Here is a 17,160-nt window from a genome sequence, read left to right as displayed (position 1 = left end):
AACCCAGAGGTATGTGAAATTCAAAAGACTGAGAGAAGTTCAAAAACTAGACTTGTTAACAATTACAATACAAGGTGAGCATTTGTATTCCAAATACTAGACATAATATTAGTGTCTGAGGCCTTCTTCAGAGTGTGAGACCTCACACTGTCTTCTACCTAAGGTACAGGATGGAAAAATGATATTTAGGGAAGATAGTCTAGGTAGCATGGAATCCAAGCATTCCCTTGAGTGGTCACCATTCAGTTCCTGGATCACTAGGGACCGCACGAAGTCTATGAGTTCAGAGTACAGTATTTGCCTAGCATCTCATGGGGGCCTTCATTGAACATGCTTTAATGTTTGCCTCCTGTGTTTTGTGGCAAAACTGTAAAAAAGGAGTCTCCTGAGGTCTTTTTAATACTAGTTGTATAAGCCATCATTGACATAAACCCAATGTGTCCCAAATAAAAGACATTACCATCAGAATTTAATTCAAAGAAAACTTTCTTTGCCTTGGGGGATTGGAGTGCTATTTCTCCCCTTCCTATAATGAGAGCTATAGAACACCCCATGTTTACTCCCCCCACCACCCCTGGCCTTGATTTCCAAGAATCCCAGAACTAAATTGCACTCCATTTCATCCTTTGGATTTCCATAAGCTTTTGAATTCTGACACCTTTTATGTGCTCCCCAGATCTTGCTTTACCTGCTTGAGGCGGCTCTTGGCCACTTGTTACATGGCTCCCACTAGACACCTCTCCAAGGGCTCTGCTCAACCATCACCTCCACACGAGAAAGTCATAACCCAAAGCAGCTCCCCTCAGGCCAATGCCATGGTCTCTTGCCTCCCACACTGAAGCTCCCCTTCTGCTACTAAAATGAGTCATCCATGTATATGGAACTTGGGCTCCTCCCTCCTGCTGTCCTGAGACTGTACACTTCACAATAAAGAATTAGCATGTTAGCTTTTTCCACCCCATTTCCAATGAATGAGGGCTAAAACAATTATTCACTTCTGATTCTTGGGAGTTACTCAACTAATCCTATTTTATTAACCATATTGTACGTCTCTTTTGTATTTCCTTCCTCACATTCTTGCATTTTTTTTAATACTTGTAGACTCCAGATAAATGTATAGATAAGCTCACAGTGAGTTTCATTTTGTAATAATTTTAGAGAACTTTGTAATTTGGCAAAATAAAAGAAGCTATTTTTATTTAATTCCTCAAATAAAATTCCACTGGAAAATTGAAAGCACAGTCTAATGTATTTTCAAAAAAGGGATAGCCACCATTTCCTCACCATGATCTGTTGCTATTCTCTCTAAATCCCTATGCCTGGCTTCTTAACACTTTAGAATTTGTGTGTAATGAAATGCTAAGAAATTTAATAATCTGAATGTCCCTATGGTTGGCTTAAGGATTTTACTGAGATCACAACCAAAAACCATTTTCTTTCCTTTTTGTGCAACTGAAGTGTATTTTGTAGGACACCTGGGTGGCTCAGTGGTTGAGCATCTGCCTTTGGCTCAGGGTGTGATGCTGGGGTCCTGGGATCAAGTCCTGCATTAGGGTCCCTGCATGGAGCCTGCTTCTCCCTCTGCCTAGTCTCTGCCCCTCTCTCTCTCTCTCTTTGTGTCTCTCATGAATAATTAAATAAAACCTTTAAAAAAATGAAGTGCATTTTGTTAGGAAGAGTATTTGAAACTTTAGTTGCCAATCAGTCCCAATTAATTTTTTATTTTTTATGATATATGTTTTTTATGCTTTTTTTTCCCTTTTGGCACCCTTAAGATCAGCACTCAAGACTAGTAATTTAGATATTATATTCCTTTGTATGTTTTTTTTTTTTGAGAAAGCTTTATTTCCTAGTGTAGAAAGTCACCAACAAATGTCACCAAGCTCTCTCCTTTCCCAAGTACTATTTACTAAAGCCATATATGTAAAGCAAGTATGAAATGCTGAACTGTATTACTTTGCCTAAACAGGTTTTTTTTTTCTTATTATACAATTCTGTTTTTATTCCATAAACATTTTCCAAGGTTTTTGACAGGTCAATTGTTTCAGTTAAGAATATTTTTAAAACTACCTATTTTGTGATGTTAACTATATTAAATTGGGAATGCAAACAAGGAAGACATAGTATTGCTCTGCAAACAATCTGTAATCTACTAAGAACTTAAGACAAACATATACTTGAGAATGACACAAAGTTGAATATAATTAGTGCCATAGCAGCAAGGGACATAATAATATGAAATCTTTTGTTGGGAGGAAGAATAGAACCATTAAATCCTGACTATGTCAGTCTTAATTTCATATTTCTGTTGGGATATCAACAAAGGATGTGATCCTCTAGAGTTCTTTGGATCATCCATCCAAAATATACATTGTATTATTGTACAGTAATAGATTACTTTATGATGTCACTTATATGAGGCACTTAGAATAGTCAAATTCATAGAGATGGAAAGTGGAATAGTGGTTGCCAGGGGTTGAGGAGAGGAAAAGAGGGAAATTTATTATTTAAAAGGAACAGAATTTCAGTTTTGCAAGATGAAGGGTTTTGGAGATAGATGGTGGTGATGGTTGTGACAACACTAAGAATGCATTTAATACCACTAATGGTATGCTTAAAAAATGGTTAAGGTTGAAAATTTTGCTATGTGTATTTTACTACAATAAAAATTCAGAAACAATTATAGGATTGTACTGTATTCAGTACAAGAGAAAAAAGATTAATGAATTCACAGGCTGATATAGAAGAAAAATGTAATCAAAATAACAACAGTTTGCTAGGTTCTGTACATGGTTTATAGAAAGGGCTAGGGTACCATGGATTCAGATATAAGAGTGTGACTAGCTTTGTGCACGGTCATTGGAAATTGGGGTGCGTAGAAAAGGGGGTAGCAGTATATATGAAAGCTTCATACAAGAGTTGATATTTGAGCTGGCCTTAAAAGGTGAAAAAGAGGGGCACCTGGGTGGCTCAGTCTGTTAAGCATCTGTCTTTGGCTCAGGTCATGATCCCAGAGTGCCAGGATCCAGCCCCGCATTAGGCTCAGGCTCCCTGAGCCTGCTTCTTCCTCGGCCTCTCCCAGAAGCTTGTGCTCTCTCTTGCATTCGTGCTCTCTCAAATAAATAAATAAAATCTTAAAAAAAAAAAGCTGAATAAGAGTTGGAAAAATAACAGAGAAGGTATTCCAAACAGAGGCACAGAGGTATTAAAGGGATCAAACATCTATAAATTGAGCAAAGTTGTCTGGCTGAAGCACAGGACCAGTGGAGGAGAGTGGTAGGAGGCGATGTTAGTGACACAGATGGGTAGAGGCTACACTGCTTATCATGTTTAGATTATGTTCTAAACCAATAGCCTTAGTCAGAAATAGGCTTCAGGATTACTTGTGAAGGTTTCAAAAATACATATGGTCAGATTTATCACTGAAGATTTGGTTTAGTATGTCCAGAGTGGACTCTGGGCTTCTTCATGTTGTCAAAGGTCCACAGTAATTCAGATGGGCTTCCAGACGCCCTATGATAGGTAATATGACGCTGCTAAAGATTTTATTTTTAAGGCATGTTAAGGTTTGGGATGCCTGGGTGGCTGAGTTGGCTGATTATCTGACTCTTGTTTTTGGATCAGGTCATGATCTCAGGGTCATGGGATCAAGCCCGATGTTGGCTCCATGTTCAGTGGGGAGTCTGCTTGAGATTCTCTCCCTCTCCCTCTGCCTCTCACCTCTGCTCATTCTTTCTCTCTTTCTGTGTCACCAAAATCAATCAATCAATCAATCAATCAATCAATCAATCTTTTTTGGAAAAAAAGTGTTAGTGTTAAGGTTCACTAGCTCTAAAGGCTCTAAAGGCAGTATGATATAGCATGTGGGGTGGATGGGACCTGAAGGGAAAAAGACAAGACAGAAGGTTTATAAAGCAGATGAGAACTAATGACAGTTTGGGTGAAGACAGTGGCAACAGAGGATAAGAATAGATTTGAAAGGCATTCCGAAAGTCAAAATTATTGGACTTGATGGCCAAGTACATCACAATGTATAAAAGAGAGAAATCAAAAACACTGCTCAGATTTCTATATCAGATAACTGGATGACGGTGCATCCATTAACTGGGATAGAAAATGCTGGCATAAATACAATGTCTGGTAGATTGTCAAACAAGTGGGTGCTCAATAAATGTTTTTTGAGTGAATAAAACCCCTCTAATAATAATGATCATACAACTGTGGATTGTAAAAAAGACGAGTAAAGATTTTGTCAGTTTTGTTGGTTTTTGACAGATCTAGATGTGCTGGGGAGGGGAGGGAGTAGGCTGTGAGGAAGATATGCAAAGCAGGAGATAACATCAAAGCAAAAACCCACAAAGGTTAGAAAGTTCTAGAAACAGTGAGTAGATCAGTTTACCTCTATGATAGTGAGAAGAGACTGTAAAGGTAAAATGGCTTCATGGTGTGGTATGTCTGAATGTCAGGCTAAAGAAGTTTTAATTAATTCGGAAGGTGATGGTAAGTCATGGCTTTTATGCAGGAGTCTTTAGGATGATGGTCTTTAGGACACTCTTACAGCAGCAGTGGGATAGGATGGCTTGGGACAGGAAGAAATCTAAGGGAAGAAAGATCAGTTAGGAGGCTACTGTGAGGGTAGAAGCAAATGACAATAATAAGAAGAACAATGATGGTCACAGTAGGAATGAGAGGCAGGAGCAGAATCCAGAGATATTTCAGAAAAAAATTAATATGTAAGATCAAGTTCCAGATTGAGGTGGTTGGAGGTTAGAATTGGATTCAGGGTGAACCCTGGGTGACAGAGTGTTGTGGTGTCAGTGAGAAGAAATAATGGCATCGGGAAGGTGAGCAATTTTAGGCAGAGATAAATGATTCCGAGGCATCAGCAAGGTATCCAGGTGAAGATATATTTTGGGCACCTGGAAATGCAACACTGCAGTTTAGAACACAGACTGGAGCCAGAAATGTAAACTTGGGAGCCATCCGGTATAAGTGATAAATGATGTGCGTGAGGGGATAGGAGAGCCAAGGAAAGTAAAAATGAGCCCAATGGAACAAACCATGGGGGTACGCTTACCCTTGGCTGGGTGAAGGAAATCTTGGAAGTAGAAAGAAAAGCAGTCCCAGGGAGGAACGAATAATTTGGAAAACATACCTTTCAATAAGAAAAAAAGTGGGGGTGGGGAGCAGAGCTTCAAAAAACAAAGAGTGGTAAAGAGTCAAATAGGGAATTCGAGGCTGAGGAAGACTGGTATAGGGCAGGTGGTTGGCTGACAGGCGAGGAAGCATTGGTGGGGATGATGCTGGGTTGACTGGGGTGAGCGAGGGAAGGTGCCGGGTAGGCCATATGGAAGCCAAACGTCTCCACATCATTTCTGATGCCAGAGCCAGAAGTACCGAGAGCTTGGTTCCTGGCCTTGTTGCCATTTGGTTGTAATGCATTCAATTCTTGGTATTCTCAGTAGTCATATAACTTTCACTGAAACAACAGGGCAAGCACTGTGGGTGCAAACAGCATTTGGAACATGATTCATGAACACTTCGGGTCCGGAAGCACTGGGTCTTGATGCTTCCCGAGAGGAAAGCATCAAAGTTAAAATGACCATTTTGCACAGCTGTCTGTGTGCCAGAGCTGTGGGTGACAATTAACCAAATATCACCGCACTATTAATTGAACAAATCTTTCTGTCACTAATTTGAAATGGTACTCTCATCATAAACTAAGTCCCCAGATGGATTTGTGTCTATGTTTGGACTCTGTTTCATTCCATTTTGTACCAAACCTGCTGGTATTTAATTGGGATTGCCTTGAATCTATGAATTAATTTGAGGAGAACTGGCATCTTTACAATATTCAGTCTACTAAAAAGAAGCATACTTAAGCCTTCTTTTATGTGCCACAGTGGAAGATAATTACTTTTTCATATAGTCCCAAGCTCGTCCTTTTCAGTTTATAGCTATATATTTCCTTTTGGAGCTGCTATTGTAAAAGCATTATTTCTTGCATTGTAAGTGTGTGTGCATCTGCGTGTGGAAGTGGGAGAGATGTAGGTGTTTTCTCAGATGACCAATTAAAAATCAAAAGAAATAATCTAAAGCAAATGAAGTTTTAAATAGCATCTGACCTTCAATGAGCTGATATACATATAAAAAATCACTTTGGATAATACTGTGATGTAAAATGGGGAAAAATGAATGCAGTTTATTTCACTTTTGTCTGGCTAACATTTCCACACATAAGCCAAGCTGTGACTGCAGTTGAAATGTGATGTCTGTTGAGGCCTGTTACCAGCAGTGGGAGCTCCATTTTCCTCTTTCTACCACACGAAGCCCTAGCTAGATGCTGGCTCTTGCCACCTGAAAGCCAACTCTGCTTAGTCCTGCTGCTTTGAATCCATGACCATGACCATCAGGTCTCCCACGTGTCCTCCCAAGGCGCTGGTGAATAGGCTTCAGGAAGCTGCACAAGCTCTCCGCTGCAGAGCATACTCACCAGGGACAGAGGGGTTTGCACAGAGTTGATGTAGCCACGAGTCAGGACACGCTTGGCTTTTATTTCTGCCTTTATCCCAGTCCTCCAAAACTTTTCAACTTGAAGAAAAACTGAGAACTATTTAACAAATCTGGACAAGGGGTCAGCAAGCTTTTATTGCAGACAGCCAGAGAGAAAACGTTTCAAGCTTTGTGGGCCATATGGTTTCTGTGAAAACAACTTAACTGTGCTGTTGTAGTGTGAAAGCAGTCCTAGACAATAAGGAAATGAGCCTGGCTATGTTCTAATAAAACTATTTACGAAACAAGTGGTGGGCCAAATTAGGCCCAGAGGCCAGACTTGGCCCTATGGTTCACAGTTTGCAAATCCCTATTTTAGACCAGCAAATTTCCAAACCATTTATTATTTATATTGAAAAAAAATAACAGTCTCCATGGAACTTAGCGTGACAGGCTGCAAAGCACTGGAAGGTTAAAATGTAGAAAATCACCAGAATCAGCTCTCGTATCAATCTCTAAACAACAACCCTGAGCATAGCTTGTATTTGTCTGCTTTATGAAGCACAAGGGGATTATAGTATACAACAAACACACATATTACACTAAAGTGTGGTCACTGCTTTGAGGGGGAAGAGAAAGTCAAATGAAAACACCGTTATTATTAGTGATGGGAGTATTTGTTCTTACTTACCAATCCTGTACTGCATTGAAGGATTCTTCATTTGTGATGTCATACATTAAAATAAAGCCCATGGCCCCACGATAATAGGCTGTGGTGATAGTCCTGTATCTTTCCTGGCCTGCTGTGTCCTAAAAAATAACAACAATAATCTCTCAAAAAATAAGGCAATACATACTTGGGGAAGTGATTAATTATTCCAAAAACAGTCATAATAGGGAATCTAGATTATACTTGCAAAGTATAACTATATATGTTTTTCATCTTGTTTTCCCTCATGATTTTCATATGGCAGCTCTGCAATATTATGAAAAATTCTTTTTTGGTAAAGATCTAGCTCAAAATACCTTCTACATATGTTCATTCCTGTTAAGCAGCAGATAACCATAGATAATACAATAAAAAGAAAGATTATACATATCAAAGTCTGTAACTTTTTGTATAGTTTAAAACCAGAGGGGTTCATTAGTCCCATCATTATGTATTTATAATCTATCTAAGTACAAACCACTGTGGGAGAAAAGAAGAATTTCATGAAAAGGTCCCTGCTTTTATTTTTTTTTTATTTTTTATTTTTTTTAAAGATTTTATTTATTTATTCATGAGAATGCACAGGGAGGAGAGAGAGGGGCAGAGACAGGCAGAGGGAGAAGCAGGCTTCATGCAGGGAGCCTGATGTGGGACTCGATCCAGGGTCTCCAGGATCACACCCTGGGCTGCAGGCGGCGCTAAACTGCTGAGCCACCGGGGCTGCCCGGTCCCTGCTTTTAAAAGCACGCAGTTTAATCTCAGTTCATTCAACTGTAAAGGACTAAAAATACCTGCTTTGTGTGAATGTTTGAGTTAACAGACCTGGACTTCCTGCTCTCCTATTACATTGCTGGGGGAGCATGGACAAGCCATAGGACTTCTGTAACTAAGCCTCTCTAAAGTCTAGCATGTTTGTTGGGAGTACATGAAGCAGTGTATGTGAAGTGCCTCACACAGAGCCTGGCACACAAACAGCGGTCGATAAATGCCAAGTATTAACTGCTGTTCCTAAAGGTTGGGGAGGCAAGGCTAGCATAAGATGGGAGAGAGGAGCTTACAAATACAGGGGTTCAGGACCTGCAGAAGAGATTGCACACAATAGTGAGATCTGGGAATATGCAGACACATCACTGAAGTCACCTATGTCATGTATGCTGTTCAGTGTAGCTCAAGAAATTATTCCTCAATTCAACTGACTCTTGCCCATTTGTCTTCACAGGATCTGGGTTATGGCTTATAATACCATGCTCCTTGGTTTTCCCCTTCACCATTTATCCTGAAGACCAGGCTCTGATTTCTCTTTCCTAGTACTTCAGGTGCTGAGCACTTTGGACAAAAATGTTATCTTCTTCCTGACTTTAGTCTGGATCCTCGTTCTCCTCTTATTCCCAGAGATGCCTCCTTTGCACACAGAGTACATCCCAGCTTCCTCTAAGACTGAATAGCTCTTAGAGGGGAAGCTAATGTGTTGGATGATACAAGAATAGCTTCTTTGTTGTCAAAATGAAACTAACATCTCCTGGGTCTCACCCTTGGGATGGGCTCATGCTGGATATGCTATTCCTCAACCACAGGTATTCTGCTTGGATGCTTACACTCCACCATAGACTAACCCATAAGAAACTTGAGATTGCTTACAATTTTCTCCTAATCTGTGTGGTATGGTTTACTCACCCCCTGCAATTTCAAAGGAGGGTGTTCGAAGAAGGCTGAGGAAATCAATAAATGATTCCAGAAGAACAAAGGGGCATGAAGCAGAAGTTGAAAATTAGCCAAGGGTGTTACTTTTCATGAAACCAGCAACAAGGACCAGGGGTGGGACTGGCCTGACTAGAAGATACTTATGTGGTGATATCAGGAGAATAAATTTCTAAAGATAGGATGGAACCAAATTATGGTACCCCAAATAGCAAAAATAGAGCAAAATCTGTGGGAAAGAGAAAACAAAAAGGAAGGTATAGATTTTACCACATGAAAATTTGACAATTCCCTGAATATAAAAAAAGGTATAAATAAAATTTAAATGATAAATAAAGTGAGAAATATATTTGCCTTGTAGCAGAGAGACCAAAGGTTACTCCCCTTAATATATTAAGTAGTGCTAGAAATCATTAAGAAAAATGTTAAATAATCTAATTTACAATTGTTGATATAGAGGCACATGAATAACTAATTAATCTGTAAGAAGAGTTGAATACCAAGCATAATAATGCTGCAGAGTTGCATGTCTACATAAGAGAAGTTTCCTGGACATTATATGAATGTTTTATTATACTTTGATTAGTATTTTATAAAAATGCAGATGTTTGAGATAAATGTGAATACCATAAACTGCATAAAATTGGGAAAAATAGTTAAATTTATTAGGCAGAAAGAAGCCAATCTTGAGCTCATGTGGATATTCTTAATTCATCGGATTTAATTCAATGAACAGCATATCCAATTGTGAAATAAGGAAAAACTTTAGAGAACCAAATTTCCAAGGACTATATTTACAAAGCATTAAATAATCACAGACTATGTAATATATTTTCAGCTGTTTGGGGAACAAAACATCTTATAACTAGGCATTTTATTCTCAAACATCTCCTTTGGTGGTGGGTGCCTATTTTTCAGAATGTGTTATATATAAAATTATCATTTTTTTTCTTATTGTGAAGTAACTTTAAATGGCTGTCTAGTCAATGATACTGTAATAGTGTTGTATGATGACAGATGGTAGCTCCAGTTGCAGTGAACTCAGCATCAGGCATAGACTTGTTCACTATGTTGTGCACCTAAAGCTAACACTGTATGTCAACTATACTCAAATAAGAGAGATTTTTAAGGTCATAAGAAGTAGGTAACAATTTTATTTATTGTTTTTTTTCTTTTTAAAGATTTTATTTATTTATTCATGATAGTCAGAGAGAGAGAGAGAGAGAGAGAGGGAGAGAGGGAGAGAGGCAGAGACACAGGCAGAGGGAGAAACAGGCTCCATGCAGGGAGCCCGACGTGGGATTCGATCCCAGGTCTCCAAGATCGCGCCCTGGGCCGAAGGCAGGTGCCAAACCGCTGCGCCACCCAGGGATCCCCATAGGTGACAATTTTAAAAAGATAAAAATCTAGAGAAAAAAAGCTTTTTAGCATTGATTGAATAGTCTTCCCACAGGTTGGGGACCCCATTCCTGCTGCCTTCTCTATGTAACAGACAGCTTTCCCCTGATTTTTCACTAGGAGAAAATAGCCAGTACACCCAAGGCACTGCTGAAAGGTGACCCAGACCCTTCCTGTCAGGCATGTCTTCCACATAGACACTGAATAATAGTGTGTTGGAAAAACTATGACATCTCTTTCTTCTTGACCTCTTCTGGCGATGGCTTCCCTTTTCATAAGATGTTAATTTTATTTTGACAGTAAAGAAACTAGTTTTAGCATGATAAAACATACATTTCAGTCTTTGAGTGTATTTAATCTTTGAGAGAGCAGAAATCAAGGCCCCATTATATTATGATTGATATGTTACAGGAAACCACACGGTTGGATAGCCACTATCAAAATTTGAAAGTAGATAGAAGGAGACAAAAAACAGCTTTCATGAAAAAAAAAAAAAAAAAAAGGAAGCTTTCAGAAAGCATTTAAGTCACAGCAAGGATCAGGACCTTCCTCACCATTCTGATTTGAACCCAGAAACACAATCTAACTGGAGGTAGTTGTCACCTAAAAGCTCTCAGGGAGAATAAGAAATTGCACCACATAGAGGTAGTGTTTTAGGGAATACAGAGGGTAGTTTTCCTTCCCATTGCAAAGACAATAAAAAAGAGTAAAACTAAGCTAATAAATCAGGCACCAAGTTGGCTCTTCATTGGTTTTGAGTCCTGAAAACAATTTCAGAATCACAAACTCATTAGCATATTCTCTCCCATGGTATCAGGAAGAAAAAGAAGTCAGAAAAACACTTCATTACATTTGACATTTACTAATGATGATAGAAGGTTGTATCTGAAAGAAAGGAACATTTTATAATGTCAAGTGCCACTAATGTAATTAAATGTGAGCAGTCTCAGAAGGTAACTGGCTAAAATGGGACCTCTTCTCAATTTGCTCAGAAAAATGGCTCCAAACCTTGGTTTTGCACTGTTCCTCTGCTCGATTAATTCTGATAACTGGGGATACCTGCTGATTTCCTATAAATGTAGGCTTCCTATAATTGAAAAACACAACTGGAAATCTCTTACAAAGAGATTGAACATGAAGAGAACATGAAGGTTAAAAATATGATTAAAAGTGAAAACTTTCTTCCATGAAAGTTAGCTGTCATTATCTTCTCTTCTAAAAAAAATAAAATCATTTTGGGTGGTTTAAATATTTTGATTTCTCATTCATGTTTGTTTTGTTTTGTTCTTAGAGAGAGCTCCCGTGCAAGTGAGTGGAGGCATGGAACAGGGAAGGGGGACAAGTGGGGAAGGAGAGAAAGAATCCTGAAGCAGACTCCCAGCTGAGTGTGGAGCCCAACGTGGGACTCAATCTCATGACCCTGAGATTATGACCTTAGCCAAAATCAAGAGTCAGGTGCTTAACCAACTGAGCCACCTAGACACCCAATTTCTCATCCATGTTTTTAAGAGGGATTTTTGACTTTAATGATGGGTTTGATTAGCAATACTTGAGTATACGTTAAGAAAGAACTGTAAAATGTAAAATATTAGAGCTTGATAAGTAGAAGTGATTCAGTTTGAATTTTGGAATTTTTGTCTTTGCTTTTTTTTGCCTTCATTTTTTTTTCTGATGAAATATTCTATATATTTTTAACTGTATGTACTGCATTCCCAAACTCTTCTGAAGTTATGCAGAGATAATGTGCAGTTTTAAGACAGAGGGAATAGCCTTGGTTTGTAAGGTCTGAATTACATTATAATTTGATTTTTGTTTATAATGCTCTCTGTATTGGGGTAAAGGGAAAATGAAAGTAAACATTAGGAAAAGAATATAACTCAAATAGTATCACCACAATCAAAATACATTTACTGAATGTCGAGAGAGAGAAAAATAGATCGAAGGATAGATTATCCTAGTATATTATAAAATAGATAATTTTATATGTGAAGAAACTAAACCAAACACATTGATGTTAACTCATCAACAAAAGTAATTTAATTAAAGTAAGGGAAATAATACGTGATATCCCAAAAAGATTGTCAACAGAAATGCAATATGAAGATCCTGCAACATAAGACATAAAACACACATTATTGAATTTCCAACACACGTTATTGACTGTCCAAATAGACACAAAGATATGAAATGGAATAAACACTCAGTCATTAAGCATCCAAAGAAGTAGTAGTCTCTTGTGCTTTGCTACCTATTACTTGTAGGAATTATTTTGAATCATCAAATGAAGATTAAACTCTCCTTAATATAGTTTAATATTACTGCTGATTGATCGATTCATTGGTTCATTTGTTCATTCACTCAATAAACATTTGGTGAATACCTACTACCAGGTAGGGATTGCAATCAGTTTATTTATTTTTTTATTTTTTTATTTTTTGCAATCAGTTTAGATTGAATTTATAATCTATCTGTTGGAGATATGTTTCTGTATATCTTAAAGCTCTACACATTAAAAGCATTTCATTAGTCAGAATATCATATTCCCTACATGACAAAAAAAATCAGTAAAATCATGAAAATATCATTTCTAAAGAACAAGACAGCCTAGCAATTTAAAATTATAATTGAGGCCACCTGCTCAGCAGTGAGGTTTTCTGGTTCATGGCCACTGAGTGGTCTACATTGTATTCCCTCTGAAAAATATGTTTAAACTCTAACCCCAGAACTTGTGAATGTGACCTTATTTGGAAATAGGGTCTCTGTAGGCATAATCAAGTTAATATGGGTTCATGCTGGGTTAGGGTAGGCCATAACTAGTACCCTCTGAAGAAGAGGAAACAGAGACACAGATCACACAGAAATGGTCACATGGAAGCAAAGGCAGAGATTGGAGAGATACATCAATGAGCCAAGGAAGCCAAGCATTGCTGGCAACGACTAGAAGTTAGGAGAGAGGGATGAAATGAATTCTCTGCTAGAACCTGAGAGGGAACATGGGCCTGCCAATGCCTTTATTTAGGACTTTTAGTCTCCAGAACTGTGAGACAATAAATTTCTGTTGTTTTAAGTCACTCAATTTGTGGTACTTTATTACTCAGCACTAAGAAGCTAACAGTCACTGACCCCAGTTTGGAATCTTTGTGATCAGGACAGAAGCAATATAAATTAAAAAAAAAAAAAAAAAAAAAAAAGAAGCAATATAAATTTCACAGGTACCCACACACCTGTTTACTACTCTACAGCAGAGAAAATATCAAAAGTTAAAGATAGCCTTATGGACAAGGCTAACATAGTTTCACTGTGTGAATTCAGGAAGGATGTTATGCTAAAGTGCATTACTATATTCCATTTACATAATATTAATTCTGTTTAAGAAAAGGTGAGTTGATATACGCTTGGGATTTTAAAAGGTAGATCTTTATATATTTACGTGCGCGTACATACAAGGTAATTAGAAGGAAAGAACAATGTCACTTGAAATGACAACAATTATATATATTGCTTTATGTTGGTATTTCACCCCTAAATGATTGACATGCTATTGGAGAAAGATCCATAGTCATGACATACACTGAGACATGACCCTCCAAAATGGTGATAATTACACATCATTTCTCTTATATGATGGTACTTTCCCTCAAGTTGTATTTATTTTTTCATTTTCATTAGTAGGCAAGCATAAAACAGCATTGCATATAGTCTTATAAATATAGTAAGCCAAACAAGAAGCTTAAATATTTTATGCTTTCTTGTGGCATATTTATTTTTGGAATGAAGTAAGAACTTTTTTCCTAACAGCAGTTCATCTTCTATTAAAATAAAATTTACAAACCACTTTTCTCTACTGATCTTGTATAAACAGGCCTTTTGAATTCATTTACACACATTTACACAAGCATCTGTAAGTCAAGGCCACATAAGAGAGTACTAAGAAACTGGTCTCTAAATAGTTCTTCGATCAATTTAGATGTCCTTCTTACCAAGTGTCCTTTATCTATCCTTCTTACACCAGTTTATTGATCAGATTTTCTTGTTATGATGTTTAGCTTTGAAATACTCAAACCTTCATTTTATAATGGCACCCACTTCTAAGTAAAACATGATAAAATAAACCCGAGGCAGAGGATAAAACTTGACCTATTATTTCTTGGCAGTGTTACCATGGCAATTCATCTTCCCTGAAGAGAGGGACAGTCACATACAGCTTTTTTTATAGGTGGCCTTTGACTCCACTGTCAGTGAGACCCTAACATATTAACCAATTATATGTTTCTGTTCATGAAAGTTGAGACACTTTTCAGTAAACACTAAATGCTCTGGCAAACTTGCTTCAAGACCTAAATAAAACTCACAATCAAAGCCACGTAAAGGGCATCTTTACTCATTTTATTTAAGAGCTTGTTTTCTAAGAATGATTAACACAAAGGGAGAGAAAGATGCCATTTTTACTTTCTTTTTAATTAATCTCTTTGACATACTTCTTCCCACTGGGATTTTGATTATGCTCAATTTTGTCAAAACCTGGGGCATAAATACTTAAATGAAGGCAAGCTCAGAGCTTTTAGCCAAGGGTGGTGATTGTTTTTCTTCACTGAACACAATTCAACATGTTTACAATGATCAAAGGATAACAGGCTTTCGAGTGGGAATCTTATTGTTGGCCTAAAATTGTCAACTAAGACTCAAAACTAGACCCATTACAAAGGGATGGAGCTTTCACTCACATTAACCACATGCCAGTTAGATTGGGTTGGGCGAGTGCCCTCATGGGCAGTGGTAGTGTCGACCTGCACTTGCACAGGGGTGTCTAAGACCTGGAGAGAGATGGCAGGGTGGACGGGGCAGGGGCAGAAGAGAGTCTGATGTCTCACTGGTTTGCATGGCTAGGTTCCATGAGTTTCCCATGGACAGATAAACACCACAGCAGGTAGCTGCACTTGAGACATCTCACCATTAATTCACTTTGTGAGAGTTTGGGAGTCTCCTGGATGAGGTATGGGAGTCCAGTAGTATCCTAAGGGGGAAAGGAGGGAGTTGAAGGAATGTTAAAAGGGAAGGAACCTGAGTAAAACTTGCACGTCATGGCACTGTGAAGCTCTGCACGGCTCCCTGAACATCCTACAAACGGGAACCAGCATTCAGCTGTATGTCACACGGAAGGTGTGGACGACAGGATAGGCTTAGCTGGAGAAGTCAAGAGAGAACCATAATTCACGTCCAATTAGGTGGAGTCATCTGCTCTCTCCCTACCTCCCAGCTCTCCTTCCATCTCTGACGCGGGAAGAGCAAGAACCAGAAAATGGAGGGACATAAAGGGTGAAAAACTGGATCGAACCCCTCTTCCTATTGTACCACCAGCCCCTTAGAATACAGCCAGATTTATAATAAGGGAAGAATATGAGTATTAAATTGGATATGACAAGTGCATTTTAAGCTAAGCTCGAGGCTCAACAATATTGAGCATTTTTTTGAATAGGCTTTATTTTTTAAGATATTAATCATTTCTTTTTAGAGAGAGAGAGAGAGTGCACACTGGGGGAGAAGCAGAGGAGACCAATGGATAAGCAGACTCCTCACTGAGCGTAGGGCTCAGTCTCATGACCCTGAGATCATGATCTGAATTGAAATCAAGAGTCCCATGCTCAACTGACTGAGGCACCCAGATGACCCAGGATTTATTTTTGTTAAAGTAGTTTTAGGTTCATAGTACAATTGAATGGAAAATTTAGAGATTTCGCATATAGAGATTTTCCTTCTACATAGTCTCATTCATAATCTTCCCCATTACCAACATCCCCCACCAGAGTAGTTACATTTGTTGCAACTGATGAACCTACACTGATGCACATTATCACTCAAAGCCCACAGTTTGCATTAGGGTGCACTCTTGGTGGTGTATATTCTATGGGTTTGGGCAAACATAGTGACGTGTTTCCCCTATGATGGTATAATGAAGAGTAGTTTCACTGCCCTAAAAGCCGCTGTGCTCTGCTTGAGGTGTTTTGTTTTGTTTTAAATAAGAAACAAATGACTGTAAATGAGACTTGTTCAAGTTGTGCGTTGAGGGTGGACATCGAACTTTGGGCAGAATATGACTGAAACAGGACTGATATAGAAATAATACTAATGCATGATATTTAACACTGATGGAGTTAGGCTTTTCACCAGTCTAACCACCAGTGAAATTTAACAATGACAATGTGAAGACCGTAAACTTGAGCAGGACTTCCCACACTTCACAGTGAATTCACATCTATCATTTCATTTAATTATTCTGAGGTAGTAGACCATTCTACAGATGACAAAACTGAGTAATAAAAAGGTTAGGCACCAATTCTGAGTTATAACAGTGGGAAATAACAGGAGTCATATTAAAGCCAAGCTTTTTGCATATAAAGCCTAGTCCTCCCTCCAAATATTAGGTTGGATATTGAATAATCTAGATTTTTCAGTCTGGTTCAATGTTTGATGTTATCATTTGGCTATTTTACACCTGCTCCACATATGTGTTTTTTGATTTTTGTCAGCTTCACTTTTCAAACTCCACTCATTCTTCAACCAAGGGTGGCTGTGCCTGGTCTCAACACTCAAATAAAACTGTTCATGCAAAAGAAATCAATGACATCCTGACTGCCACATCTAGTGGTTTAATTTTTGGTTCTGATCCCAGTTGTCCTATCTGAAACAATTATTACAGATGACAAGCCCTTAACTCTTTAAACCTACTCTTCCAGGGCATGGTTCTCTAGTATAGGGTGTAAAGGGGCACCTGGGTGGCTCAGTGGTAGAGCATCTGCCTTTGGCTCAGGTTGTGATCCCGGGGTCCTGGGATCGAGTCCTGGGTCAGGCTCCCTGCAGGGAGT

General features: G+C 38.4%; 1 protein-coding gene across 2 annotated transcripts in view; it reads right to left on the bottom strand.

The window, feature by feature from the left end:
• Positions 1 to 17,160, bottom strand: part of RAB3C (RAB3C, member RAS oncogene family) — a 272,146-nt gene that overhangs the window by 145,144 nt on the left and 109,842 nt on the right. For both annotated transcript variants that reach the window (XM_072826518.1, XM_072826517.1), the window contains exon 3: positions 7,184 to 7,302. In XM_072826518.1, the coding sequence (XP_072682619.1) occupies positions 7,184 to 7,302 (119 nt within the window). The remainder of the gene's footprint in view (positions 1 to 7,183; positions 7,303 to 17,160) is intronic.

This window comes from Canis lupus, chromosome 5 (assembly GCF_048164855.1).
Source record: "Canis lupus baileyi chromosome 5, mCanLup2.hap1, whole genome shotgun sequence".
Classification (NCBI taxonomy): domain Eukaryota; kingdom Metazoa; phylum Chordata; class Mammalia; order Carnivora; family Canidae; genus Canis; species Canis lupus.
Note: the sequence above shows the minus strand (reverse complement) of the source record. Positions and strands in the feature narration are given on the sequence as shown.